Here is a 27,837-nt window from a genome sequence, read left to right as displayed (position 1 = left end):
GCTCTTTTTTAAAACTGAAGGTTTCTAAGAAACAGCGTTATATCTGCTGTCAAACACAAGAAGATTCTCTTTTGTTCTTGGTTGTAGCTGCACCTGACACAGGTTGGCTTGAGCGTGTTCTGGGTACAATGAAATATGAAGCATCTGAAGTAAAACCTACTCCCATTTGTCAAAAAGTCTGGTCTCAATTAAAGATCATGAGTCCTGTAACAAGATAATGGCCCAAAACAAAAGATAAAAATAAAATTTTCTCTTTAGAAGTGCTCTAATATGAGATCTGATCTGTGAAAGGAGCTGAAACATGGAGTAGGACTGACCCTTAAAATGTGAGACAACTGAGGAAGTTAACCAGTAAACAGAAATACCTGCTCCAGTTGTAATCTTACAGAAACTGACAATCACTCATCTGCAGTGACTGATTTAAAATGTTGAACAAGAATTTTCAGTATCATTATTATTTTTGTTACTTTATTTTACTTTATTTATGAATTGATTGTAACTATTTTCACATTATTCAACAACCAAAATTGATTATTTTTTTTTAATGTAATGGCTAGGTATTAAAAACAAACATTTAGCCCTCCCCGGTACCCATTTATGCTGCTCTTATTTTGAAATGTAACCGGAAGTTCTGTGTTAAGAGAGGCAGAAAGAGAAGTTATGGAGACGCCGCTAACGTTGAACCGATTAACATCATAGACATAATATGGCTGTGATTAACACAAACGCCTTGTTTTTTTATTCAGCCTTTTTTGTTTCGTCCAATCAAATGTGGCCCTCTGGATACGCCCATTTTTCTGTCATCCAATCAGATGTGGCCCTCCTGATACGCCTTCTGTTTTTGTCTGCAGAGATACCTACTTGACAGATACAGTGTCCAAGCCCCGCCCAGTCTGCTCTCTGACCGTCCAATCAAATGATGTGAAAATGCAGACATTGTATAATGCCTTCTTGAAGGCCCAGCTATTCCCAACTCAACTTCTGATTGTTCAAAGCAACAGCTTCATTGCCATTTGTTTAAACCTGCAGGGGCCTGCACTGTTGAATCTGAAGGCCTTCAGGAAGATTTCTTTGACCCTAGCAACAGATGACAGTCAAAATATGATGAGATAAAAGCTTGGCTCTATATATACACATATGCTACTGGAAGCTGCACAACCAGGAGAAAAGCTATGAAATGAAGAGAACTGACATTTCAGAATAAAAAAATTAAATAGAAAATCATATTAAAATGTAAGTTAGTGATTCAGATTGTGTTTAGGCCAGCAGAGAGGGCTTTGCTGGCCCTGACAGTCCACCACTGATTCACCTACCGGTGCATGCCTCTCACAATGAAGGGCCATTAGGGTCTTTGGTAGCTCACAGAGACATTTATCAGTGACCTGTATGAAGGTGTGAATCAGAGTGGAACTGACTCTGCAGCTTTTAGAAAAATCTGAAATCTGAGACTTTCTTTGTTTAAAGTTGTTTTTCTCATTTGACCTAAATGACAAACCAACTGCTCATTTAGTTTATAAAGCTTGGAAATCCACCTTCTTCATTTTTGATTTGAGAAAGCCCCTCGGATGTGCAGCGAGAAGTCTTCAACTTTACCTTTGTCAGGTGGTGTCTTTGGCGCCATCTTTAGAAATTCCGGTTTTTATTACACAAGTGTGCACCAGTTGCCTTTCACAAATCTCTGGATCGTACTCGCTCCTCAGGCAGAGGGACCTGGAGGATCCTCGTAGGAATGGAGGACTATATCTTTTCTATACACGCCTTGAGTTGGAGAAGAAGCTGAAAACATGAAGTTTCTTTAAGAATAACCTTTAGGGATTTTGTGTCTTCTCATTTTCCTGCAGCAAACTGTGTGTGGCTTCGATCTTCTCCGCGCTAACGGACGCTCCTACGTGTGTGATGTCAATGGTTTCAGTTTTGTGAAGAACTCCATGAAATACTATGATGACTGTGCCAAGATCCTTGGGTACTTTCTTCAGTTCTTATTGTGCCTTTAAACTCGTTCTTGAGTTTTCTTGATTTGCTGACGTTCGTCTCTGCGTGATATTTCAGGAATATTGTGATGCGTGAGCTGGCCCCTCATTTTCAGATACCATGGTCCATCCCAACTGAGGCAGAGGACATCCCCATTGTTCCCACCACCTCAGGAACCATGTAAGTCATACTAGTATTAAAGCTGGTTCATCAGGAACTAGAGTCCACATCTTGTTTAACAGGACTGCTGGTATTTTCATTAACCCCCCTCAGGATGGAGCTACGTTGTGTCATCGCTGTCATCCGTCACGGAGACAGAACTCCCAAACAGAAGATGAAGATGGAAGTTCGCAATCCCATGTGTGTTTTCTCTACAGTAATATTTTTACACGAGTTGTAAAAAACTTTGAATTCATTCATTTTCTTTTGATACATCAGGTTCTTTGAGCTGTTTGAAAAATACGAAGGATACAAAACAGGGAAATTAAAACTGAAAAAGCCTAAACAGCTACAGGTAATAAAAAGATCTGTTTTTATATAACCTTTAACTCCTCATGTGCGTCGACTCTGGCAGTGCATTTGATGTATATATTTTTTATCCTAAACTTGAACAGGAGGTGCTGGATATCACGCGGCTACTATTAGCTGAACTAGAGCAACAAAATGATTGTGAGATTGAAGAGAAAAAGTCCAAATTGGAGCAGCTGAAGACCGTTTTAGAAATGTAAGTAATTAAGGTTCACTAGCATTCCCTGTTCAGTTCCAATCCAGGAAAACTCTCATCTCAATCTACAAACCTTCACTATTCAGATCCCTCAGCATCGGGGTACACCGGTGTACTGCTTGTTTTATTAGTTTGACTTTTTCTTATAATGAGGACAAATATTTGTTTAAACTGTGCTTTACACATCCCTGATTAATCTATAGTGTCTGTACAGTAAACACTTCATACAACATAACACAAATTTAAATAAAAAAGAAAAATTTTGTGCTTTCCTGAAACATTCAAACACTGAATTTCAAAGAAAAGTAATTATTTTAATAGAAACTGCATCCTGGTCCTGTTTTAAAAGAAAAAATGAAAAGATCAACAAGCTCATAAAGAAGGCTGGCTCAGTTCTGGGACTCTTCTAGAACCTTTGGAGATGATTGTACAAAGAAGGATTCTTCATAAAATGAAGAACATTATAGACAACCCTCAGCATCCTCTTCATCAGACTGTCATACAACAACAAAGTGTCTTCAGTCAGAGGCTTCTTCAAATCCATTGTAGGACAGACCGCTACAAGAGATCCTTCCTGCCCACAGCCATCAGCATCTAGAACAACTCTTTAATGAAACCAGGATGATGAGTTACCCAACATATAATTTCCCTCTGGGATTAATAAAGTATTTTTTAATTGAATTGAATTGAATAGAATTTTTGTTTGTTAGTGTTGCGGCCTAAGAGAGGATAATGAGAGTAAAAGATGCTCTGACACGATGCTTTCATTCAGGCATCTGCAGACGGAATTTATTTGAAATAAAATAAAAATAGAAATGCAGTGTTTCCCCTACCATTATACAAGCAGGGCGCCCTGCCCCGTCAACAGAAGTGAACGCCTCACCTACTGAACCGAACATCCCCCACGCCCACCCTGACAAAAATCACAGAAGAGATGAGCGCCTTGCGAAGGCAAGTAATGTAGGGGGAACACTGAAATCTACATTTGTCCTATTACCAAAATAAACACATTGAATTTAACCCTAAATGTAGTCAAACAGTCTCATTTTCGGTCCTTGAATGTACACTACACTTAAGATAAGATCAGATAGAACTGTATTGATCCTGCAGGAAATTGTTATATAGCGTACTAACACCCGCCTCGTCTCGTAGTGAGATGTCGACTGCAGACTGAATGAAGCTAATTAGCTTAAAACAACATTTTAAATCACGGTCCTAAACATCAACCACTTGATCAAAACCACTCAACTTTCAGTTGAAAATACTCAGAAAATGTTTAATAAATGTTTTAAACACAACAATTGTTTAACTACCTGAAAGAGGATCATAAGAGTGAAAGATACTCTGACACGATGCTTTCATTCATGCAGCTGTCCTGTAGGTGAATGAAGCATTGTCAGAGCTCCAACTCCTTCAAGCTCTGCAGACATGACTAATCGATCAGACGTTTATCAGAACTCAGCAAGTCGATCACAGATAAATAATTCTTAACATAAAAATCCTTAAAGAAAGTTATTTTAACCAGAAAATTATTTTAAACATTTTTAACAATGAATTTATGTCACTACTACTGTTTTCATTCTCCATTTATCTAAACTGAACCAACTATTCTTTGAAATAAATTTCATTGTATCACATTAACATCATGCCCCTATTCATTCCAAGAGATAATTTCACTTCACCTTATCCGAAGTAAAATATGGCATACATCAGTGTTTATCCATAAATCTTTGCAGTGATTTAATGTTTTTTTCTGATTTTAAAGGTATGGTCACTTCTCTGGGATCAACAGGAAAGTGCAGCTTACATACCTTCCCCATGGGCAGCCTAAAACCTCAAGTGAAGAGGAAGGTGGGGAAATATGCAGTTGTTTTACCTCAAACACTGGTTCAAGCTGCTCAAGCTGCTTATTAATTGTATTTGTGTCATTTTAGATAACCGTAAGGAAGGTCCATCTCTGCTGTTGGTGCTAAAGTGGGGAGGAGAACTGACTCCAGCAGGCCGAGTTCAAGCTGAGGAGCTGGGACGAGCTTTCCGCTGTATGTACCCGGGAGGACAAGGTGAGAGGTCTCAACTTTCTCTGGCTAGTGTTAAATATCCTAAAGTATTTCATGCTTTTTATTCATGATTCCTTTAACTCTTCTATTCATTACAATACTAACGTTTGAGGAATGAGTTCAAAACTCACGATGAGAAAGTCAACTAGCACAAACCTTTGAGCGTTGATTGTTTAGGAGTTAAAGACATTTTAAGTTTTGAACACACATAGTAGAAACAGGTTTTCTAATCTTTAAGGTCAGGTTTGAAAATGTAGTGGTTCAAAGACCGAAAGTGTCCTCACCATAAAGAGAGTCCAACAGTTCTACAACAATGACGGATTAAAGTCTCCAATATCAATTAAAACAAGAAAAAAAAAACATTTAAAGTTCAAGGCATTTATTTAGTGCATGTGAAAAGGTTGAAAATGACAGAAATCTATGTGAATAAAATGTCACCCTTTGACTCCAACTAACGTCACTGTGCAGATGTGTACCAGATGTTCAGGGTAAACAGCTGAATGTCCCGCTGCTTCTGTCTCTGTTTACATCATGTTGTTGTTTGGACTGTGGTTTTTGTAGGAGACTATGCTGGATTTCCAGGGTGTGGCTTGCTGCGTCTGCACAGCACCTACAGGCACGACCTGAAGATTTACGCCTCTGATGAAGGCAGGGTGCAGATGACGGCTGCAGCGTTTGCAAAGGTAAAACTGCAGAAACATAGAGAGAGGGAAAAATCTGAGATCCAACCAACGACCAGTCATTCACAAGCGTCAGTGAGCAACTAACTAACAGCATTTCAGATTTAATATTTTGATCATTTATTTCTAGATTTTATTTTACTTTCAAATGAGTTGATATTGCACTCAAGTAGGATCACTGTCTTTGTCAACAAGAAACAAAATGTGCACCTGCACGCTCTCAAATAACAAAATAAACATTTGTACATGAGCCAAATCATCCACATTCTCTTTAAAAATAGTATAATTGTTTTTTTTATTTTCACAGTTTAACCTCAATTTAAGGAAGTATTGTCCTCTATTTATATAAATAAATATGTGCATTATTTTTTGTATTATGTAGAAAACTTAAAAGGTTAATTTTTCTGGATTTTTCTTCTGGGATTTGCCAAAATTTATTACTAAAAAATGTTATTCTTCTATTTCTTTACACAGCCCAACACAACTTATGGAGCTTTCAAATGTAAAAGTATTTAGATAGTGTCAAAAACACAAAGTTTGTTTTCTCAGTCATCCAGGTATATAACAACAAAAAAGGTTGAATCATGTCATCTGGACTTCGTTTTTTTGTTAAAAAGAAACGTTTCGCCCCTCATCCAAGAGGCTTCGTCAGTCTGAGGCCTAGCCATCTGGTATTACCCAGAAGCCACCCTGACTCTTGTGTTTCAAGCCTGCCTCAGATACCCCTGAAGTCTGGCCTTTTCACTAATGGTTTCAAAAACACAAAGTTTGTTTTCTCAGTCATCCAGGTATATAACAACAAAAAAGGTTGAATCATGTCATCAGGTGTGTGGCTGCATCTAGGCGTAAAAAAGGTCACTATCAAAAGTTGGGTTTCCGCGTCAAAATCTAAAATATATATATATATATATACACATGATTGGCATGGAATTTTTTTATTTAAAATAAATTATTTTAAATTATTTAGCACCTGCTGCACCTGTGTGCAGCCCACATGTGCAGGGAGAAGCTTCCTTCTGCCGCATGTCATTATCTCGGCACTGCAGAGGAGAAGTGGGCGTGGCAGCGTGCAGCTAGAGGCAGAGAGCAGAGTTCATGACATTCTGTGCTCTTTTAGAGTGTTTAGAGTTTAGAAACATTGTTTTGACCATATGTGTCAAACTCAAGGCCCGGGAGCTAAATATAGATCTCTCTGACATCTTATCTGGCCCCCAAGATGATATATGAAATGTAAAATTCTTCTGTCTCTTGACATTTTTCAGTAATCTTTGATTATGATGTCGAAAGCACAACAGAGAACATCAAATCAGTCAGAGTCAGAGTCAGAGTTTCTTTATTGTCATTCACACCACATGTGGTACATGTGGTGGAGCGAAATTATGTACACAGGGTCCCAGTTACATCCAACAATAAAATGTATAAGAAACAAGAACAGTAATAACATCTAAGATATGAACTAAGAAAAACATCAACTAAATATACACTAAGCACTCATAACATAAAACATTGAACATCAGCACAAACATGAACATGAGTCTGTGTGAGCGGATGTGCACGCATGAACACATCAACATTGAAACAGATCAGCAGCAACACAAAACAGATCAGCAGCAACATGATGTGATTCTCCACAGCGACTATTCTAGCTAGAGATTCATGAGTCTAACAGCCTCAGGGTAGAAGCTGTTCCTCAGTCTAGTGGTTCTACACCCAATGCTCCTCAACCTCCCTCCCGAGAAATCTGCACAGAAATCTGTTGGAGTCAGTCTCCCCACCATCACAGACATCTACACCTCCAGATGCAGGAAGAGGGCCACCTGCATCATGAAGGACCCCACCCACCCAGCACACACACTTTTTGCCCCACTCCCCTCAGGAAGGAGGTTAAGGAGCATTAAGTGTAGAACCACTAGACTGAGGAACAGCTTCTACCCTGAGGCTGTTAGACTCATGAATCTCTAACTAGAATAATCACTGTGAAAAACCATATCATGTTGCTGCTGATCTGTTTCATGTTGCTGCTGATCTGTTTCATGTTGCTGCTGATCTGTTTCATGTTGCTGCTGATCTGTTTCAATGTTGATGTGTTCATGCATGCACATCTGCTCACAGACTCATGTTCATGTTTGTGCTGATGTTCAATGTTTTATGTTATGAGTGCTTAGTGTATATTTAGTTGATGTTTTTCTTAGTTCATATCTTAGATGTTATTACTGTTTTTCTTATACATTTTATTGTTGGATGTAACTGGGACCCTGTGTACATAATTTCGCTCCACCACATGTACCACATGAGGTGCGAATGACAATAAAGAAACTCTGACTCTGACTCTGAGGGGAGCGGGGCAAAAAGTGCATGTGCTGGGTGAGTGTGGTCCCTCATGATGCAGGTGGCCCTCTTCCTGCATCTAGAGGTGTAGATGTCTAATGAGACCAATCCAACTCTTTTTGAGGAACCTGTGACCAAGAAAAGATGTTGGGTATCTGATTTGAGTTTATGTGGATTCTGAAATTGGCCCCTAGTTTGAAAAAGGTTTTAATTTTGGCCACTTTTTGACATCCCTGGTTTAGAATATTGCAAGAGTGTGGGAAGGGTTTAAAATGTCTTTTTAAATATATAAATTTTTTTAATACATATATTTATATATGTAATATGTATATAATATACTGTATATACAAAAATAAACTACTACTCCTACTTCGCGGTTTTTCACTTATCGCCGGGGGGGGTGGGGGGCTGAAAACGGAAACCCTCGTGAGAAACGAGGAACTACTGTAGTTCTCTTTTACCTTCTCTGCAACTTGGTTTTTTTGCAGACTGAACGAACCAAATTATTTCATGTTTGTTCTTTCATCTACCTTGACTAGGTCAAATACATCCCGTTTTCTGTTTCAGACCAACACATGGTTTGGCCCAAAAGTTCTAAAGCAAGTTGACATATTTTTAAAAATATTAACATTTCTGCATTTTTTTAACTAACATTCACCAAGTTTGCTTTGAGCTTAATGAATATTGCCATAAAATTATTTTCTATTCCCCTACACAGACAGCCGATTGTAGTTGATCAGTCAGTTTGTTGTAATCACATCCTGATCAGATCACTTTGCATTAAAGCTTTTTCTCCTCATTGTGTGTGTGTGTGTGTTTGTGTGTGAGAGCAGGGCTTGCTGGCTCTGGAGGGGGAGCTGACCCCTATCTTGGTCCAGATGGTGAAGAGTGCCAACATGAACGGACTGCTGGACAGCGACAGCGACTCTCTAAGCAGCTGCCAGCACCGAGTCAAGGCTCGGCTCCATGAAATCCTGCAGAGGGACCGCGTGTTCCTGGAGGAGGACTATGACAGGGTGATTTGCTGCTTCTGTGTATTTCTGACTGTCAGATCAGTGGTTCTTTATGAACGAGTGACAAGAGGACAACTTGCTAAATTAGTGTAAAAACCAAGGAGCTCAGCGAGTAGATGTTTGTCCTTATTTGTGTGAAGGAAAAACTGCAGTAATGTGCCTTTAACTGCAGCTGCTCACAACCAACAGGACTGTTTTGGTCTTTTTTTAAGGAAACACTGCAGCTACTCCTCTCTTACCTCATACAATTAATTTTCTTTCACCACTCGGTGTCCAACATCTGCAGTAAACGTTGGACTGAAAGGACATTTGTAGTGACTGTTTTAGCTGTACTCTGGTTGTCAAGTCAAGTCACATTTATTTATACAGCATATTTAAAACCATAACTGTTATCAAAGTGCTTACCAAAAAAGATCACAGCATCAAATATTAATAACAAGATATTACAGCATCAGGAATAAAAGCATAAAAGCATTAAATATAATTAGAAACAATGACATACTAAATCAAATCACTCTGCATTAAATGTCAGGGAGTAAGCGTAAAAGGCATGAACACAATCATCAACAATGAAATACCAAATGAGATCACACTGTGTTAAATGCCAATGAGTACAGGTGTGTTTTGAGGAGAGATTTAAAAGTAGAGACTTAGGTGGCCTGTCAAATGTTGATGGGCAGATTGTTCCAGAGTTTAAGGCACATGACTGAAAAGGTCCGATCTCCTCTGAGCTTCAGCCTGGTTTTTGGTACGGCCAGAAGCAGCTGGTCTGATTATCTCAAGGCCCGAGAAGGAGCATTAGGATGAAGAAGGTCGGAAAGGTATGACGGTGCAAGGCCATTAACACACTTAAATGTCAGCAGAAGAATCTTAAAATCAACTCTGACATGCACAGGAAACCAGTGAAGAGAGGACGGAACTGGAATAATGTGCTCATACCTGCAAGTTCCTGTTAATAGACAAGCTGCAGCATTTTGGATAAGCTGGAGACGTGAGAGGGAACCCTGACTGACCCCAGCATAAAACGAGTTACAGTACTAACTTACTAACTAACTGGACTAACTTTTCAAGGTCAGATCTGGACAGCACGGACTTGAGCTTAGCTATTTGCCTTAGCTGAAAGAAGTTTTTTTGAAGAACAGAGTATACAGGTCCTTCTCAAAAAATTAGCATATTGTGATAAAGGTAATTATTTTCCATAATGTAATGATAAAAATGAAACTTTCATATATTTCAGATTCATTGCACACCAACTGAAATATTTCAGGTCTTTAATTGTTTTAATACTGATGATTATGGCATACAGCTCATGAAAACCCAAAATGCCTGTCCCAAAAAATTAGCATATTTCATCCCACCAATGAAAGTCAAGTGTTTTAAATACAAAAAACGCCATCCTTCAAATAAGCATGTTCAGTTATGCACTCAATACTTGGTCGGGAATTCTTTTGCATGAATGACTGCTTCAATGCGGCGTGGCATGGAGGCAATCAGCCTGTGGCACTGCTGAGGTGTTATGGAGGTCCAGGATGGTTCGATAGCAGCCTTAAGCTCATCCAGAGTGTTGGGTTTTGCATCTCTCAACTTTCTCTTCACAATATCCCACAGGTTCTCTATGGGGTTCAGGTCAGTAGAGTTGGCAGGCCAATTGAGCACAGTAATACCATGGTCAGTAAACCATTTACCAGTGGTTTTGGCACTGTGGGCAGGTGCCAGGTTGTGCTGAAAAATGAAATCTTCATCTCCATAAAGCTTTTCAGCAGATGGAAGCATGAAGTGCTCCAAAATCTCCTGATAGCTAGCTGCATTGACCCTGCCCTTGATAAAACACAATGGATCAACACCAGCAGCTGACATGGCACCCCAGACCATCACTGACTGTGGGTGCTTCACACTGGACATCTGGCATTTTGGCATTTCCTTCTCCCCAGTCTTCCTCCAGACTCTGGCACCTTGATTTCCGAATGACATGCAAAATTTGCTTTCATCCGAAAAAAGTACTTTGGACCACTAAGCAACAGTCCAGTGCTGCTTCTCTGTAGCCCAGGTCAGGCGGTTCTGCCGCTGTTTCTGGTTCAAAAGTGGCTTGACCTGGGAATGTGGCACCTGTAGCCCATTTCCTGCACACGCCTGTGCACGGTGGCTCTGGAATCGGCCCTTCTCCACAATCCTCCTCAGGGTCCGGTCACCTCTTCTCGTTGTGCAGCGTTTTCTGCCACACTTTTCCCTTCCCACAGACTTCCCACTGAGGTGCCTTGATATAGCACTCTGGGAACAGCCTATTTGTTCAGCAATTTCTTTCTGTGTCTTACCCTCTTGCTTGAGGGTGTCAATGATGGCTTTCTGAACAGCAGTCAGGTCGGCAGTCTTACCCATGATTGCGGTTTTGAGTAATGAACAAGGCTGGGAGTTTTTAAAAGCCTCAGGAATCTTTTGCAGGTGTTTAGAGTTACGTCATTAATTCAGATGGTTAGGTTAATAGCTTGTTTAGAGAACCTTTTCATGATATGCTAATTTTTTGGGACAGGCATTTTGGGTTTTCATGAGCTGTATGCCATAATCATCAGTATTAAAACAATTAAAGATCTGAAATATTTCAGTTGGTGTGCAATGAATCTGAAATATATGAAAGTTTCATTTTTATCATTACATTATGGAAAATAATGACCTTTATCACAATATGCTAATTTTTTGAGAAGGACCTGTATCTGCATATTAAGCTTAAAGTCCGAGTCAAAAACTATCCCGAGACTGATAACAGACTGTTTTAGATATGGCTGAAGGGAGTCCAGGTTTGCAGTATCAGTGACAGTGGCAGAGCTAGGGTTAAACACAATGACCTCAGTCTTCTGATCATTAAAACTCAAGAAGTTCGCAGTCATCCAAGTCTTGATTTCATCAAGACATTTTAGCAAAGGGCGAATGGAGGAGGAACTGTTAGGTGTTAATGGCAGATAAATCTGAGAATCATCAGCATAACAATGAAAGGAAAGACCATGTTTCCTCAGGATAGACCCTAAGGGGAGGGGATACAATGAAAACAGAAGGGGTCCAAGAATGGAGCCTTGCGGGACCCCGCAGGAAAGAGGCACTGAAGGAGATTGATTGTTAGCAAAATTAACACAGAAACTCCTGTCGCTCAGGTATGAACAGAACCATTTTAACGCTGCACCAGTAATCCCAACCCAGTATTCTAGCCAGGATAAAAGGATACTGTTGTCCACAGTTTCAAATGCAGCGGTAAGGTCAAGGACTACAGACATTTGTCAGAAGAATGTCGTTGCAGACCCTAACTAGCTGTTACGGTGCTGTGTAGTTTATTAAAGCCAGACTGAAAGATTGCAAGAATAGCATTTCCATTCAAGAAACCAACCAATGAATTTCCATTCATTGGTCGTGATCACATCTTAACAGAATTACAAAACTACTAAAGACAATCAGTTGTGTTTTTAGAGAAAACAATCAGCCAATTGTGTATTATTTTTTTCACTGTTCAAAGTAAAAAAATAAATAAATAAAAATCTAAATAAACCAACTTTTACTGTTTTTGTTATGTGAAAGTTTTGTTGTTGTTGTTTTCATCTAACTGTGCTTGTGTTTGACAGCTGGCGCCGACCTCTAGCGTCTCTTTAGTAAGTTCAATGAAAATAGTCCAGAACCCAGTGGCCACCTGTGACCAGGTCTACACCCTCATTCAAAGCCTAACCTCACAGATCCGCAAAAGAATGGAAGACCCCAAATCTGCTGGTAAGAAAAGCCCCTTTCACTCTTCCATAGTAGTGGGTGGATCAATCCAATTATCAATACTGCTGTCAGGATTGATTTAGAAGAGATCTGTTTAATTGTATCAGTATCTTAGTTTCAGTTTTTCTGTATGGGTTGCTGTGGTTTTGCATGGTTGCCTGTGTCTGTCCTGCTGCTTCCAAGTGCTTCTCTTGTCACAGCGTGCAGGGGAGCAGCCACGCTCTGCTCCTCCTCCCTCTCTTGTTCTTTGATGCTGTACCACCATGTGACTAGAGATCTGGGTTATTCAGGCCCTGCTGCAGCAAGAACTGACAAATGGGAAGAGGAGTGCCATTTTGTTGCAAAATGGTACAACAGCAAGCATTAAAGTATTGTCTACTTACCCATAAACTTTGTCCAGAGTCTGTGCTGGAAAAAAAAAACCCTGAAGGATGTAACATTTTGTTCAGATTTAGCAAAATGAAACATCCACTTTAATTATTAAAAAGTATCAGTATTCATATCATTATTGGTCTCAGCAATACTGGCCCTTACTTACGTTGTATCGGGTCAAACCAAATCTTGCAGTATCTCCCCCCGCTATTCTGTTTCTATTCTTCAAATACCTCCCAAAAATCAAATCAGGGTTAAGTGGATTTTTATTTCTTTTTAGACTGACAGTACTTTGTCTTAAATGTCAACATTTTTCAAACTTTTCACCAAATCTTTAATTATCGTACCTTAATGCTGCACAGAAGTTTCTTTTTTAACGTGAATTCATTTTTAAATAAATGTAAAATCAATTTTCTGCCTCATCAGACCTGCAGCTGTACCACAGTGAGTCCCTGGAGCTGATGCTGCAGCGCTGGTCCAAACTGGAGAAAGACTTCCGTATGAAGACTGGTCGCTACGACATCAGTAAGATTCCTGACATCTACGACTGCGTGAAGTACGATGTTATACACAACGCCTCACTGGGCCTTCAGGACACAGAAGAGCTGTTCAGACTGTCTCGAGCTTTGGCTGATATTGTCATCCCACAGGTGAGAAGAGAAAAAAAAGGCATAGTACTCATTTTTATTGATATTGTTTGTGTTTTTTGCTTTTTCAACCCCTAGCAAAAATTATGGAATTGCCACTGTTGAAGGATATTTAAAGTTCACGCTCAATCATCCAGGTACAAAATAATATATATTCGTATAAAACAAATCCCATGCCATACATCTATTGTTTTTCAAAATTCAACTTTCTTTAATAAATGATAAAAACTAGAAGTAAATATAATTGTTGTAGTCAACCACAGTTGATATTTCGATCAAATAGAAGAAAAACTATGGAACCGTAAGAAAACCACGACTCCATCAGTACTTTGTTGCACCTCCTGTTTTTGGTCTGTGGGAGGAAACCTAAGTAACCGGAGAAAACCCACGCATGCACGGGGAGAATATGCAGACTTCACCCAGAAAGTCCCCTGGCCGGGATTTGAACCAGCAACCTTCTCGCTGAGAGGCAACATCTCTACCAACAGAGCCACCGTGCAGCCTCCAAAGTTTCAGTGTACACGTTTGTGTTTTATTGAATACATTGTTATAGTACATGGTACGGTACTAATGCTAGGTTCGAACTTCTTATCCTGTTGCTTATTCCGCTCCCTGTCCGCAAGTAGCAGAACTGTCGACCACAGGGGGTGGGGGATTTTGTAGGCAGGGCGCTCACTTCTGTTGACAGGGCGGGGCACCCTTCTTGGATAATGGTAAGGGAAACACTGGAATAGGTGTTGTCTTCCACCTCTCTCGTGTCTTTATGTGACATGTCCCTTTCATCCAGTCACCACAGTCCATGACTCTTCAGTCCACTGTCACCTAAATGTGGCAGACATCTGCTAGTTTCTGCCCTTTCGTTTCTTTTTTTTCTCCTTTTTTTTTGTTTTCAAATATGTTGCTATAATCTTTTTTTCTGACATTTCATTGCCTTCCTTGGTCGACTGGCAGGCTTCCCTTTTACATGCTTCTTATTTTGTTTGAACTCAGTCCAGATTTTATACTCAGCTAACGGAGAACAACCAATATCTTCATCTTTAACAATGTTCTGTGATTATTTATCTTTTTAAAGACGTTTCATCATCCATTCCTCTGATATCTCTGGTGTTGAGCCATGATTCATGTCATTTTGCTTTATACAAGAGCTCACTGCGGTGGGAGCCCTTTATAACTAAAGACTAGAGCCCGACCGTATGGAATTTTTTTTCTATCGCCAATACTGATATTGGGAGGGGAACACGACCACCGCTAGCCAATATAATGGCTGATTTTTTTTTTTTTGTTGCTTTGCCCACCCACAAGAATCTAAGTAAACAACGAGTGGAGCAGAGCTTGTTTATTTAGCGCAGCTGTTAGCAACCATGCAAGTAAGTAAATCAGATCTACCTATATGTACCCATAGTCCCACAGTACGTTTACAAGTGGCGCACTGATCATAAAATCAGTCTTCCAAACGTGCGTTCACATTTTCTTTCCTCCACTATTCACCATAAAGTTATCAAGTGTGTTACAAAAATATAAATCAAACAAAGAATCACCCTTCCCTGTTCATTATTTAAACAGTCAGTTATGCATGGTGAAGGTCTAATTAGTATTGACTGCAGCGGCGTTTATTTTTCTTTGTAGAGAAGTAAAGATTTCAGACAAATTATGCATTTCATTGAAGACAACAAAGACAATGTTACTAACAATGGATGTCCTCACAAACTGGAAGCTCTGTCCGACAGAATTGATTGCTATAACTATAGACAACGGGGCTAATGTTGTGAAGGTGGTGCACCTGAACACTAATGTTAGCTTGATAGGCACGTACCAATCACAAACAGGTTGGAGGATTGAAGAGACTTTATTGTTGATTTTATAAAATTTTACAAATCAGTTAATACACTTACCTTGCTCTGTATCGCTCCCTGCTTAGTCTGTGCTGAATGCAAAAGTGAAACTTAAGTGAACAGCAATGACTTAAAAGTAGTCTTCATCCGCCCTCTGCTGGATACATTGTACAATTACAGCTGCTTTCCAATATTTTCAGGGTGAAAGTTGGTGAAAATTAGAAGTGTTTATATCGGCAAATAATGGGACCATTATCACTAACATGATAGGTCCCTAAGCATCTATATCGGCCTAAAAATATCGGCCCTACCGATATATCGGTCGGGCTCTACTAAAGACTAATCAGGAGGTTTAATCTGATGCCGGTGTTTGTTTTAAAACTACAAACAAACCACTAAGTGACTCCATAATTTTCTCTACTTGATCTAAAAAAACAAACAACTGTGACTGCCAATTGTTTTTATTTCTTCATGTATTGTTTCGTAATGCCAAAAGGTTGGAATTGAGAAAAATACTAGCTATTTGGCATGTTTGGGATTTATTTTATACAAAATTAAACAATTGATAGGACATCTCCAGTAATGGTGATTCCATATTTTTTTCAGGAGTTCTTTCATATTTACCTTTTTCAGATTGATCTGACCTGATTTCTTTTCCATATTTATCTCATATTCATTTGTTCATACCTGCTTTGCCTCATTAAGCACAAAGTTGTATTTTTCTTTAAAAGGTACAAAAATAAATTTGTTCAGTTATTAAAAGCTGGAAGAGCCTGGATTTCTGCAAAATACCATGTCTCTTTAGCTTTTTGTGGTTTTACGTTTTTGTATCTTTCTAAACTTTTTAAAATAATTTGTTTAGAATTTGGTTGATTATTTATAACAAATTTTCTTGAATTGATTTGTGAATATCAGAATATTAAGGCAGTAATTTACCAGTTCACTCGTAGATATGAAAGTTAATTGTAACAAAAACTCCTCAGTCACATCAGAAGTTGTGTACTTGTTTGCTCTTTTGCAGGAATATGGCATAAACAAAGCAGAGAAACTGGACATTGCATATGCGTACTGTCTTCCACTGGTCAGAAAGATACAGCTTGACCTGCAGAGAACCCACGTGGACGAGTTTGTCAACAAACTGCATCCTCTGTGAGTGCAAGAGAGAAATTTTATTGAGTATATGACTTATTCTCACAAGCACATTTAGATGGAAGCTACAGATGGTGAACTTGACAGCTTGATGTGGAAATGTAATTAGCGTAAAGCCTCCATTTATTTACATATACAATATCTGTTATTGCCTCCTGTCCCAAAGCCAAAAGGGGAAACTGGAAATACCCTCCGCCAGTCCGTCGATACGTGCATGTTATGAGAGCAATAACTTGAAAAAACAAGTGAGGTACTAACTTCCATTTTGGTGTGTGGCTACATCTCTGAGCAAGAAATGTTCCTTTAGAAATTGGGTTGCCACATTAAAATCCAAGATGGCCACTGCACGCAAGCGCACACGTATGTGTATATGTGTCTTTGTATTTGTTACCCTGTAAGGCCTGTTTTTCCAACTACATTGTGAGGACCAACAGCTCCTTATGGGGCCCAAAGCCCAGGCCCCATAAGAAGAAGTGCCGTTGGTGGGTTAGTAGTTGGGTTTAGGGTGAGTGCGTGTGTTCGTTCATTCGTTCTGTGGAGGTCAAGGCCACCAGCCTGTCTTTGATATTGCATCTGGTCATTGATGAAATTGTTCCCTCCACTTGCCAGGATCTGTCACTCTGTGCTGCTTCGGAACAAACCAACACCTCCCTCTGTTCTTCTCCACAGTGTAACTCCTACCCACTTGAATATCTCGCACCAGAAACATTAAGGTTTACTTTGGTTTCTAATTAAATTTCAGTCCAGAAAAACACTTGTCTCAAAAACTACAAACATTCACTATTGATCGTAAATCCTTCAACGATGGGGGACATCGATGGACTGCTTGTTGTTTTGGTTCTTTAGGTGAGCAGTACATGTTGTGTTGAAAATAAGCACCCCAACTGGAAAAGCATCTTTAGGAAACAACATTGTGTGTCACTACCAGATGCTGGTATAAACATAATATGGTGTTGACGGTTGTAGTAATTCTTCACATTGAATATGAAAGTCACATAACCACCAGTCAGTTTAGTTGTGGACTCGAGGATTAGTTTTGGGTGAGAAGTTTTGTGTTATCTTGTTGCAGGTACTCTCGCGGTGTCCTGTCACCAGGCCGTCATGTCAGGACTCGGCTTTATTTCACCAGTGAGAGTCACGTCCACTCCCTTCTCAGCATTTTCAGATATGGAGGACTTCTTGATGTGAGCACACAGTATTCCTGCACGGCTTTGCAAGTTTGACGAGGTTTATAGATGAAAGACTCGTTTCTGTTTGGTTCTGTTGGCAACAGGAAGAGAAAGACCAGCAGTGGAAACGAGCCATGGATTACCTCAGTGCGGTGTCAGAGCTCAACTACATGACGCAAATCGTCATCATGCTCTATGAGGACAATAATAAGGTGAGTTCTTGGTTTATGTTTTACATTATTCAGCATGTTTAATACCAAAGTTCATGCGCAATAATCCAGGTATAAAATCCAACAGTGTTCAGTCAGGTCATCTGGACAGTTTCTTTTTTAAGCAGAGACGTTTCATCTTTCATCTAAAGGACTTCTTTGGATGTCCTGGAGGCCATCTTAGCACCAGCAAACGTTTCTTTCCACTATTGAGCATGCTCTTGTTGTGGGAATTGGTTTTGTTTGGTGGCTTCTCAAATGGAGGAAGTCGTTTGGATGAAGGATGAAACATCTCGGCTTAAAAAAGAAACCGTCCAGATGACCTGACTGAACATGGTTAAATATCATGTTTAAAGTTTTTTAACCCTGGTAGTCAGTTTAACTTTGACAGTTAGTGTTCCTTAAGGTAAAAATTGACCACCTTATTTCACTGCATTATTACTTTTTTTCCCAAAAAAATTAAACTAGTCAATCTTTTAGAGCTATCTCAACCTTAAATAAAAATATCAAATTTAAATGACTTTTTATTTGAACTCTTTAAGGGTTTTTTGTTTTAAAAAAGAAAATCCACTTTTCTGTTTAATTTTATTTTATATTAGACAAAATTTTTAGTTTAAGGCAAGTTTTGGGGGAAAAAATAAGAAATAAAATAAAAAGGCTTTCCCCCATTACTGGTAGTACATCCTAATAGATTTTTTCACAGTATTAAAAAAAATCCAGTCCAGAGTTTTGTGAAGACCCTCCAGCCAACAGAACCCTTCAGATCTGGCAGTCGAAAATCTATGAAGATTAATTAGTCTCATAATTAGTCACAGAATCGATGGGAAGTGGTGACGTAGATGTTAGAGAAGGTGGGCCTGTGATTGGAAGATGGCCGGTTCGACTCCCTGGACCGGCAACATTAAAATGTGGGTGGAAAATGCTGAAGCACCCACACCTGCCTCCACCCTCATTTGCCCCACTCTGGACCCTTGAGCAAGGCTTTCAACCCTCATCACCTGTTCCCCCAGGTGCCCTAGATGTCAGCTCCCTGCTCCACACGGAGGGTTGTGGTAGCTCGGTGGTCTGGTTGTGTCAGGAAGGACATCCGGTGTGAAAATAATCACCTAGACTTTGTGTGAGTTAGTTCACTGTCGACCTCTGAAGAAGGGAGCAGCTGCAAGAAGAAGAAAAGTCATAGAATCGTACAAGATTTGTGTATGTAGAATAAGATTTTTAAGCAAACCACTAAACTGACAAATGCATAAATGATGTTTTAAATGTACACGTGTCAATTTGTACAAGTAGGAATATTTTGCACATACAAATGATCAAATACACGTGCACAAATCACCTGCTGTCGATGAATCTGTCAACACGAGCACACAGATCAGTTTAACCCTGAAAGTGACTTTTGAGACTTTCTAACCACTCCAGAATTACTTTTTCACAGTTACTAATACACATGGTCAAAGTCAGTGTTTTGCAATGTATTGTGGACTAGATGCGTCATGTCTACTTCCGGTTAGCTGAAATACGCTTCATCTAAACAGTGTTCACATCTAACTTTGTTTCTGCTGCTCTGCAAACACACCCGGGAATATTACACATCACACTCACATTGTAGAATATCAATTAAACTAATTTACAAATATGTTTATATAAAACACACAACAAAAAAGCAGATGTAAAAGACCAAAACAATGTAAATGAATGCAGACCGGAAATGGCTTGGCACTTTTGTAGAGGTGTGATTTTATGCATTCACATTGGTACCAGTAAAAAAGGTCAATTCACAAATGTAATGCTGCGTTCAAGGCAGGTGAAAAGCTGGGAACATCTGTACGTAACCAGATTTACTGAGTTATTGGCAAAAGACTCGTTTATAAATTGGCACATTAGCTCATATTCCCTATGGTCAATGTTTCTCCTGAGGAACACAAGAGTGTAAAAAGTTACTGTGAGATTATGAGCAATTTAAAAAAAAATCTGGCAAAAAATTAGAAAGATTTTTAAGCTTTGTCAGACTAAATGTGTTTGTTGGCTGCACCAAAATAAATAAATAAATTAAAACATGGACAAAAATAAATATGGCTGATTTTTTCCCCCATAAGGTCTTAGGGCTAATTACAGTTATTAAATTGTATAGCATTCTTCCGTTTCTATTTTAAATTGCTGTTTTTATTCATTTAATTCAGACAGGCTCTCAAGTTTTGTGACCTTCTATGAAGATGTGTTTTAATATAATAAATATATTTTCCTCCCCCTTAAAGTAAAATGCCTTAAAATGCAACTGATTCTTGGAATATTGTCTAAATGAAGGTTGAATGAATTAATGAAAAAATTTTATATCTCATCAATATGGGGGGCTGAGATGATGTCGAGTTAGGGCAGCCGACTTGTGACCAGAAAGTTGCAGGTTCAGTTCCCCGTGACACCCACATGTCATGGTGTCCTTGAGTGAGACACCGCAATGTTTCCCCTACCATTATACAAGCAGGGCACCCTGCCCTGTCAGAAGAACTGAGCATGCTGCCTACCAGACCGAACCCCTCCCCCTCGACAACCGCCAACACAGACGTAGCGCTAAGCTAGTGGTACGCAATACAAATGTGGTAGCTAAAAAGCTACAGTGGTAGCGCTCTGTTTTCCTCACGCTGAGCCGTTTCAACTCCCATCCGACCTCGAAAACTCTCGTTACAACAAACAGCATGCAACACAGACACCCCCCCCCCCCCCCCCCCCCGACAAAATTCACAGAAGAGATGAGCGCCCTGCTACATATCTGTCCACTGCCCCACCTGGGTGTATCTCAGGTGTGATGGGTTAAATGCAGAGCACACATTTTGTCATTGTATAAAAACTTACAATGATGACCGCACATAGTGCTTTCTTCTTCTTCTTCTTCATGTAGATTAGTAGCTCAGTGGTTAAGTGCCGCAGCCTGGTAATCCTGAAGCTGCCTTTCCAGTGACAAACAATTTCAAAATCTTTCATACGAGTTCACTCACTGTGCAACCCCTGCAGAAGGGACCAGCCGAAAGAACATCACTCAAAGTCTATGTCTGTCTTTGTTTTCAGGACATCTCCTCTGAGGAACGTTTCCATGTAGAGCTCCACTTCAGTCCAGGTGTGAAAAATGTTGAAGAGGAGGAGAATGCCCCCACTGGATTTGGCTTCCGGCCTGCCTCAGCGGAGGTGTTACGACAAGTAAAATCTCATCCAGACATTTGTCCCTAAAACCATTTTGTCCTCTAAAAACTTCCTGTGACTTCAGTTTCTTCTCTCATCTTGCACAGAACGGGCAAAAAAAGTCTGACCTTGCCAGCTTGGAGGACCTCTCACGAGATGAAACTGATCGTGCCGTTCCAGTTTCTGAGCCAATCACCATTCAAAGGAGGTCACCTCTTATTCGCAATCATAAAACTGGATCGATGGAGGTGAGAAACACAATTATATTTTAGTGCTTCTTTTAATTATCTAGCCAAGTGTTAACACTGAAATTCGTAAATTTCTGCTTGCTTTTAGAGTACAACCAGTCTGTTTTGTAGACTGAGTTTCTTTTCTGTGCTTTCCTCCGTTTAAAACCAGCAGCATTTCCTGGAGACGTGTACTTTTATTGTGGTAACTCATGTGGTAACCTTGCTCTTGTGATTCCTGTTTGTCCATCAGGTTCTGTCAGAAACGTCTGCTTCCAAAGGTGGAAGTTATCGTCTGTTTTCATTCTGCCCACGTCAGTCTCCTGAGATGAAACAAAGTGGATTAGGTAGGTGAAACATGCTCCGTTATCTTGGCAACTATCTCTACAGAAAACTGTAAATGTGCTCAAAGTGGGAACAATGGGTGCTGGTCCTATTTGGTTACTCTATAACTTTGGAGGAGACATTAACTTAGGGACATGTTTTTTTGTGTTCGTAAATGCTGTGCCAGCCAGAACTTTTCCACTTTATAGTGTTTACACATAATTTTCCTAATGGGACTCATGTTTGTGGCATTTGTCTGCTTTTAAGTAAACCTGAAAAATCTTCAGGCTTTAGAAGAGATTGTTGAAGTTTCATCAATAGTCTAAAGCAGAACGGACCTGTGATCTCTGTGGTCCAGAGCCCAGAACTTAAGATTCGATTTGTTTTGGAAAACAGTGTTGTCAACTTCACAAGTGCTTGTCTTAAATAGAACTGCAATCCAATAGGGAGACGAGGCCATTGCTTTTTTTTTTTTTAAGAATCCTGTTGTTTTGCATTAAGGTAAGTGTGACAGCTCCTGGTTCATTCATGTGAACTAAATGTGGTAACAGCCTTTGGAGAAATGTTGGTAAAACTTGTTTGAATGTGTTAATCCTCGGATTTGTTTTCTATTCTCCACATCTGGAAAAATACTAGAACCAGTTGAGTTTTGAATGCTGTTGTTTGGTTATGTGTTCAATTACTTCTGATAAATGTTCAGTTCTGAGCAGCCTCGGGTATTGGTGTCAGCTGTTTTTGCACCTGTGTCGTCCTTTTTATTTGAAAGATTGAACCACTTCCTATTCTCTTTTTCTATTCTTCAATTAGACTTTAATGTTCTGAGACTTAAATAAAATGGGTTATAAAAAGAATGACAGGGATGCTGCATTGATATATTATTCTGGTGATGATTATGAATATTAAACATGTGATTTTCTTTAATTTCTTGACTGTAATTTTGTAATTACAGCCAGCAAAATGAAGTTTTCTTCAGGTCTTTTATGAAACAGGACATAATAAAGTCATCAGGGGCCTCTTGTATGAAAAAGTGCACAGCTTTTATCCTAAAAGTTAGCTTAAGACAACATTTTGAATGTGCATTTGCATATAAATAACAGTATTTATGAAACTCTTGGCATCTTTCCTTCATACATCCTAATTTATGTGGATTATAACTCTGCTGCAGGTGTCATTTGGACCTCTCTTAAATAAAAACTAAAATTTGTATAAATGCACTGCAGGCCTCTGTCCTGTGTCCAAATAACTGATTCAAATTCAAAAAACTTTTACTGAATGTTAAATACATGTACTAGGGTCAGAGATGGAGGCAAATGGTAAAACTTTATTTGGCAGTTGTTCCCTTAGGGTTAGTAAAAATAAAAAAGGGGGTGGGGGGGATGATTGGCTGAAGGTGGTAAATGCTGTTAATGCAGCACATTCTAAATTCCAGTTCTTGCCTGAAATTTTAAAAAGAGTTCTAAAATTATAGTTGATGTCAAGAAATGGTTGTGGTGCATTGACAGAGTTTTTCAGGCATGGCATAGAATAATTTAATACATATAAATGAGGTCATTCCATGCAGCTAGCATGGCTCAGGCATGGCTGTGAAATATCCGACCTGTCAGCTTACTCTGGAAGGCTCCGGTTGGAAGGAGCCCCAGGAGGGGTGAGAACCTGAACTGACACACCTGGTTTCCAGTGGTGGGCATGGTTCCCTCAATCCGCTAACAGCGGAACTAACTTTCCATTTAGTGTATTAGCATTTTTGCTAACTTTGAAAACCTTTAGCAGAATTGGCTTTTGCTAAATTTAAATACTGTGAATTCAAGTCCGCTAATTTTTTAAAGACAGTTCTCTACACTAAAAGTGTACAGGAAAATTAGGAGTTACACAGAGCGATGCTATGCTATGCTCCACCCAGTGACATCACCACTCATGGTGCTTTTCCTCCTCATATCTACCGCAAACAGTCATGGTGTCAGTTTGCAGACAATAACAGAGACACCAAGGCTCAATGAGACTAACCTGTGTAAATAACGGTTGAATGAATAAATGCCAAACCAAACCAGAGCGGAACAGAAAAATACAGTAACATGAAAAACCCATTTTCATTACTTTTTTACTCAGAAATGTTGTAAACAGTCAAAAACACTGCACACATAATTCCTACCCAGCATGCTTTGCATTGCTCACACTGTCTCTGGGACGTGACTTTCTCACACATGATTTCACACATCTTTAATACAAACAGATTTTACATTGATGATGACACACAGCAACTTTGTAGATAGTTTATAAAAGTGGTTAATCAGAAAGAGGATTGTCAAAGTGAGTTACAGTAATTCATTGTAGGAAATGACTCGAGGGAGACGTCCGACACACATTGAATGTGTCACGCTGCTTCTGCACAGCAAAGTTCTGCACCGCCTCTTTGTTGTTGTACTGGCATGGTTACAGCCGACAGTAACTATTTACACAATAAAGTGATGGTTATTCACGTTTTCTTCCATTTCAGTATCCAGCAGGACGTCACAATATAAAAATAGGAATATTTTTACTGGAGAATGCGTGCACTTTAACCAGGTAGAGTTTGGTTGGTTTTTTACATTACAAACAGTGACAGATAATGAAGATTTTAACCTAAAACCCCACATAACAAAGCAGAGCATAATTTTTAAATTAAAAGGGACAAGGTGGAGAAAAATGCGCTGTTTGAGTTTATTTACTGACGGTAAACAAAGTCCAACTCCCACCGCAGCTGCAGCTGAGACTAAACGTTTAAAGCAGCACAGCACCAACACAACTCTCATGAAGTTCAGGGTTATTTGACACTTTCCTGCCCATTCTGTGAGTTTAATAGACAGTTACTTCTTACCTTGCGTTGCAAATTATTTCAGCCATTCGGTTTCTTTGGAGATTTCGCTGTTCCTCCCACCCTCTCGGTGAAAAGCTACGGTGTTTTGACTTCTGGGAAATGTAGTTCTTTTGACTTGTGTTAAAGTGAAGGCTTACTGAAAGAAAACTACACAATAGCTGCGCCGTTTGTTTTTGTTTAATTTTCGGTTAATGGTCGGTTCCCGCTCCTGTCGGCTCCCGTTAGCTTTCAGTCCGGTCACGTCCCTGTCACGTGAGTTGTAATGAGGTTGACTTTGGTCCCGCCGGAATCCGGCCGGTATCACATGACCCGCGGTACTCCCGAAAAAAATGTCATCCTCTACTGAAAACACGCTGCCTCACAAGTCTTCTATGGGTGATGTCCTGCAGCAACTCTAAAGCTGCCATTGTTCCATAATTATACCACACTCTACGCAGCTATTTATAGATGTTTGTAATGATTTACATCACACCTACTACCTACACATCTACACTGTCAACCTGAAGAATCATCACACGAGTTGTTTTGAGTTCATTTCTGATCAGACACCATTTTCTGCTCTGTAAGAATGTAAGTATCAGGTTTTATCAACGTCGACCCCCACGTGAGCAGACCGATTCAATAAAGACAGAGTCAGGATTACAAAAGGTAAGTGAACTTTATTTACAGGTGAATCTTGTCGTCGCAGTGTTTGTGTTGTAGGTGGAGGCTGAGAAGGAGAGGAGAGGTCCTGAGGTATTTGGCGGTGGAGAGAGGAGCAGGTTGACCCAGATGAGAATGCTTTAATGGTGAATGTTGAAGGGACACCGTTGATCCACAGATGGAGTCCAGTGGAGCGAGGAGATCCTAGGAAGGATCTGAAGAGGCAGGCTGTGGAAGGTCCTGGAGGAGTCACAGTTGGTGAGAACCAGCTGTAACAAAGGTTAGTTGGCTGTACACATTGGCTGTGGAAGGAAGAGTGAGTGACAGGCAAAAAACCCAGGAATCCCACAGTAGACACCCCCCCCCCCCCACCCCCACCCCCCTCAAGAACCGCCTCTTGGCGATCCAAGTCTCTTTTCGGGGTGAGCTTGAAAAAAGGACGAGATGAGTCCGGGATCCAGGATCTGAGCTCTGGGAACCCATGATCGTTCCTCCAGGCCGTAACCCTCCTAATCCACCAGGTATTGGACACCCCAATCACAACGTTGTACGTCCAAAAGGCGACGGACCGAGAAGGCCGGTTCATTGTCTATGAGACGGGGGGGAGGAGGGAGGTTGGTCGGAGGGTGTAGAGGGCTGGTGGTTACCGGTTTGATGTGGGATATGTGGAAAGTAGGGTGCATCTTCATGGCAGGCGGGAGTTGTAGACGCACTGCTGACCGGTTAATCACCTTAACCACAGTAAACGGCCCACATGAACCTGGGGGAGAGTTTCCTGGGGGTGTCTTTTAAGGTTATGTCCTTGGTAGACAGCCATACCTTTTGACCGACCTTGTAGACAGGAGCCTTGGATCGATGTCTGTCAGCGAAGCATCTGTTTTGCTCCGAAGACCTGGACAGAGCTGCTCTCGTCTGACGCCAGATCCGACAGCAGCGTTTGATGTGAAGGTGGACCGAAGGGACGCTCACATCAGGCTCCTGTGAGGGGAACGGTGGAGGAACGAAACCCATAGCGACCTTGAAAGGAGATTTTCCAGTGGCTGCAGAGTTTTGCAAGTTATGGGCATACTCAATCCAAGGCAGATGTTGGCTCCAGGATGAGGGGTTGCTGTCAATTACGCACCTCAGAGCTGTTTCCAGTTCCTTGTTGCAACGTTCAGTTTGGCCGTTGGATTGAGGGTGGTATCAGACGTGAGGCTGGTAGTAGCTCCCAAAGCTCGACAAAACCCCCTCCACACTTGAGAGACAAATTGTGGTCCACAGTCGAAGACGATGTCCTAAGGGATGCCGTGAAGGTGAAAGACATTCTCAGTGACAATCTGAGCAGTCTCAAGAGCAGAGGGAAGGTAGAGGAATGAAATGAGCAGACTTGGAAAAACGGTCGACAATGTTGCAGATAACTGTGTTACCATCAGAGACGGGGAGACCAGTGACGAAGTCCAAGGCGATGTGTGACCAGGGATGGCTGGGGGCTGGTTGCTGTGCTTGTTCCGAGCACAAGTGGGACAGGCTGAAAGTAAATCCTTAACATCTTTCACAAGGTTAGGCCACCAAAAGATGCTTTAATAAGATGCAGCATGCGTCTAACACCAGGGTGGCAGGAAAACCTAGCTGTATGGATCCACTCCAGCACCTTACCCACCATGGCTTTGGGAACAAACAACTTTCCCGGAGGACCGGTACCGGGATCAGGTTCAGTCTGTTGGGCCTCCAGGATGTCTTTTTCAATAGGCCAAGTATAACACCCACCTTACAGTAGGAAGGAAGGATGTTCTCAGGGGTGTCCGGACCCTCGACTGTAGAGAATTGTCGTGAGAGTGCATCTGGTTTGACGTTGCGGGACCCTGGAATATACGTGATGGAAAAATTTAATCTAGCAAAAAACAATGACCATCTGGCCTGTCGGGCGTTAAGTCTCTTAGCCCCCTGGAGGTAGGCTAGATTCTTGTGGTCGGTCCAAATTATGAAGGGGAGTTCAGCTCCCTCTAGCCAATGTCTCCACTCTTCTAATGCTAGCTTTATAGCCAATAACTCACGGTCGCCAACATCATAGTTTGTCTCAGCAGTAGACAAACGACGTGAGAAGAAGGCACATGGGTGAAGTTTTCCATCGTCAGATGCTCTTTGAGATAACTTAGCCCCCACTCCCAAATCAGAAGCGTCGACCTCCACGATAAACTGTCTCTGTGTATCCGGGTGTGATAAAATGGGAGCTGTAGAGAAAAGATGTTTGAGGTTATTAAAAGCAGTGTCGGCTTCGGGTGTCCAGTTGCACTTTTTGAGGGTAGAGGTGAGCTGGGTCAGAGGAGTGGCGACTTTGCTATATTTCTTAATAAACTGTCGATAGAAGTTAGCAAACCCCAGGAACCGTTGTAATTGTTTTCTATTACTGGGTGTGGGCCACTCCACTACAGCCTTGGTCTTTTCAGGGTCGGATCGAGCCTCTCCTCTCTCAAAAATGAATCATAGGAATGTCACTGTGGTAGCGTGAAATTCACATTTCTCTGCCTTGACAAAAAGCTGTTTTTTTATTAACCTTTGGAGAACAGCCTTCACATGTCGAGTATGTTGCTCTTCATTTTTGGAATAGATGAGAATATCATCTAAGTATACAAATACGAAGATGTTGAGGAAATCCCGAAGAACGTCATTAACAAGAGCTTGGAAAACTGCCGGGGCGTTAGTTAACCCAAATGGCATAACGAGGTACTCAAAATGTCCTAA

General features: G+C 40.5%; 1 protein-coding gene across 1 annotated transcript in view; it reads left to right on the top strand.

Annotated features, from left to right (window-relative positions):
- ppip5k1a (diphosphoinositol pentakisphosphate kinase 1a) overlaps positions 1–27,837 on the top strand; it is a 51,888-nt gene that overhangs the window by 14,312 nt on the left and 9,739 nt on the right. Inside the window, exons 8-24 of the mRNA XM_037694709.1 lie at positions 1,842–1,963; positions 2,050–2,151; positions 2,245–2,331; positions 2,410–2,485; positions 2,586–2,695; positions 4,461–4,546; positions 4,630–4,755; positions 5,314–5,435; positions 8,594–8,776; positions 12,379–12,520; positions 13,316–13,539; positions 16,390–16,517; positions 17,587–17,701; positions 17,791–17,898; positions 20,956–21,072; positions 21,174–21,314; positions 21,547–21,640. Of these exons, the coding sequence (XP_037550637.1) occupies positions 1,842–1,963; positions 2,050–2,151; positions 2,245–2,331; positions 2,410–2,485; positions 2,586–2,695; positions 4,461–4,546; positions 4,630–4,755; positions 5,314–5,435; positions 8,594–8,776; positions 12,379–12,520; positions 13,316–13,539; positions 16,390–16,517; positions 17,587–17,701; positions 17,791–17,898; positions 20,956–21,072; positions 21,174–21,314; positions 21,547–21,640 (2,083 nt within the window). The remainder of the gene's footprint in view (positions 1–1,841; positions 1,964–2,049; positions 2,152–2,244; positions 2,332–2,409; positions 2,486–2,585; positions 2,696–4,460; positions 4,547–4,629; positions 4,756–5,313; positions 5,436–8,593; positions 8,777–12,378; positions 12,521–13,315; positions 13,540–16,389; positions 16,518–17,586; positions 17,702–17,790; positions 17,899–20,955; positions 21,073–21,173; positions 21,315–21,546; positions 21,641–27,837) is intronic.

Source organism: Nematolebias whitei, chromosome 2 (genome assembly GCF_014905685.2).
Source record: "Nematolebias whitei isolate Nwh7 chromosome 2, NemWhi1, whole genome shotgun sequence".
In the NCBI taxonomy this organism is placed as follows: Eukaryota; Metazoa; Chordata; class Actinopteri; order Cyprinodontiformes; family Rivulidae; genus Nematolebias; species Nematolebias whitei.
The sequence above is the reverse complement of the archived record's forward strand: the minus strand, read 5'-3'. Positions and strand labels throughout refer to the sequence as shown.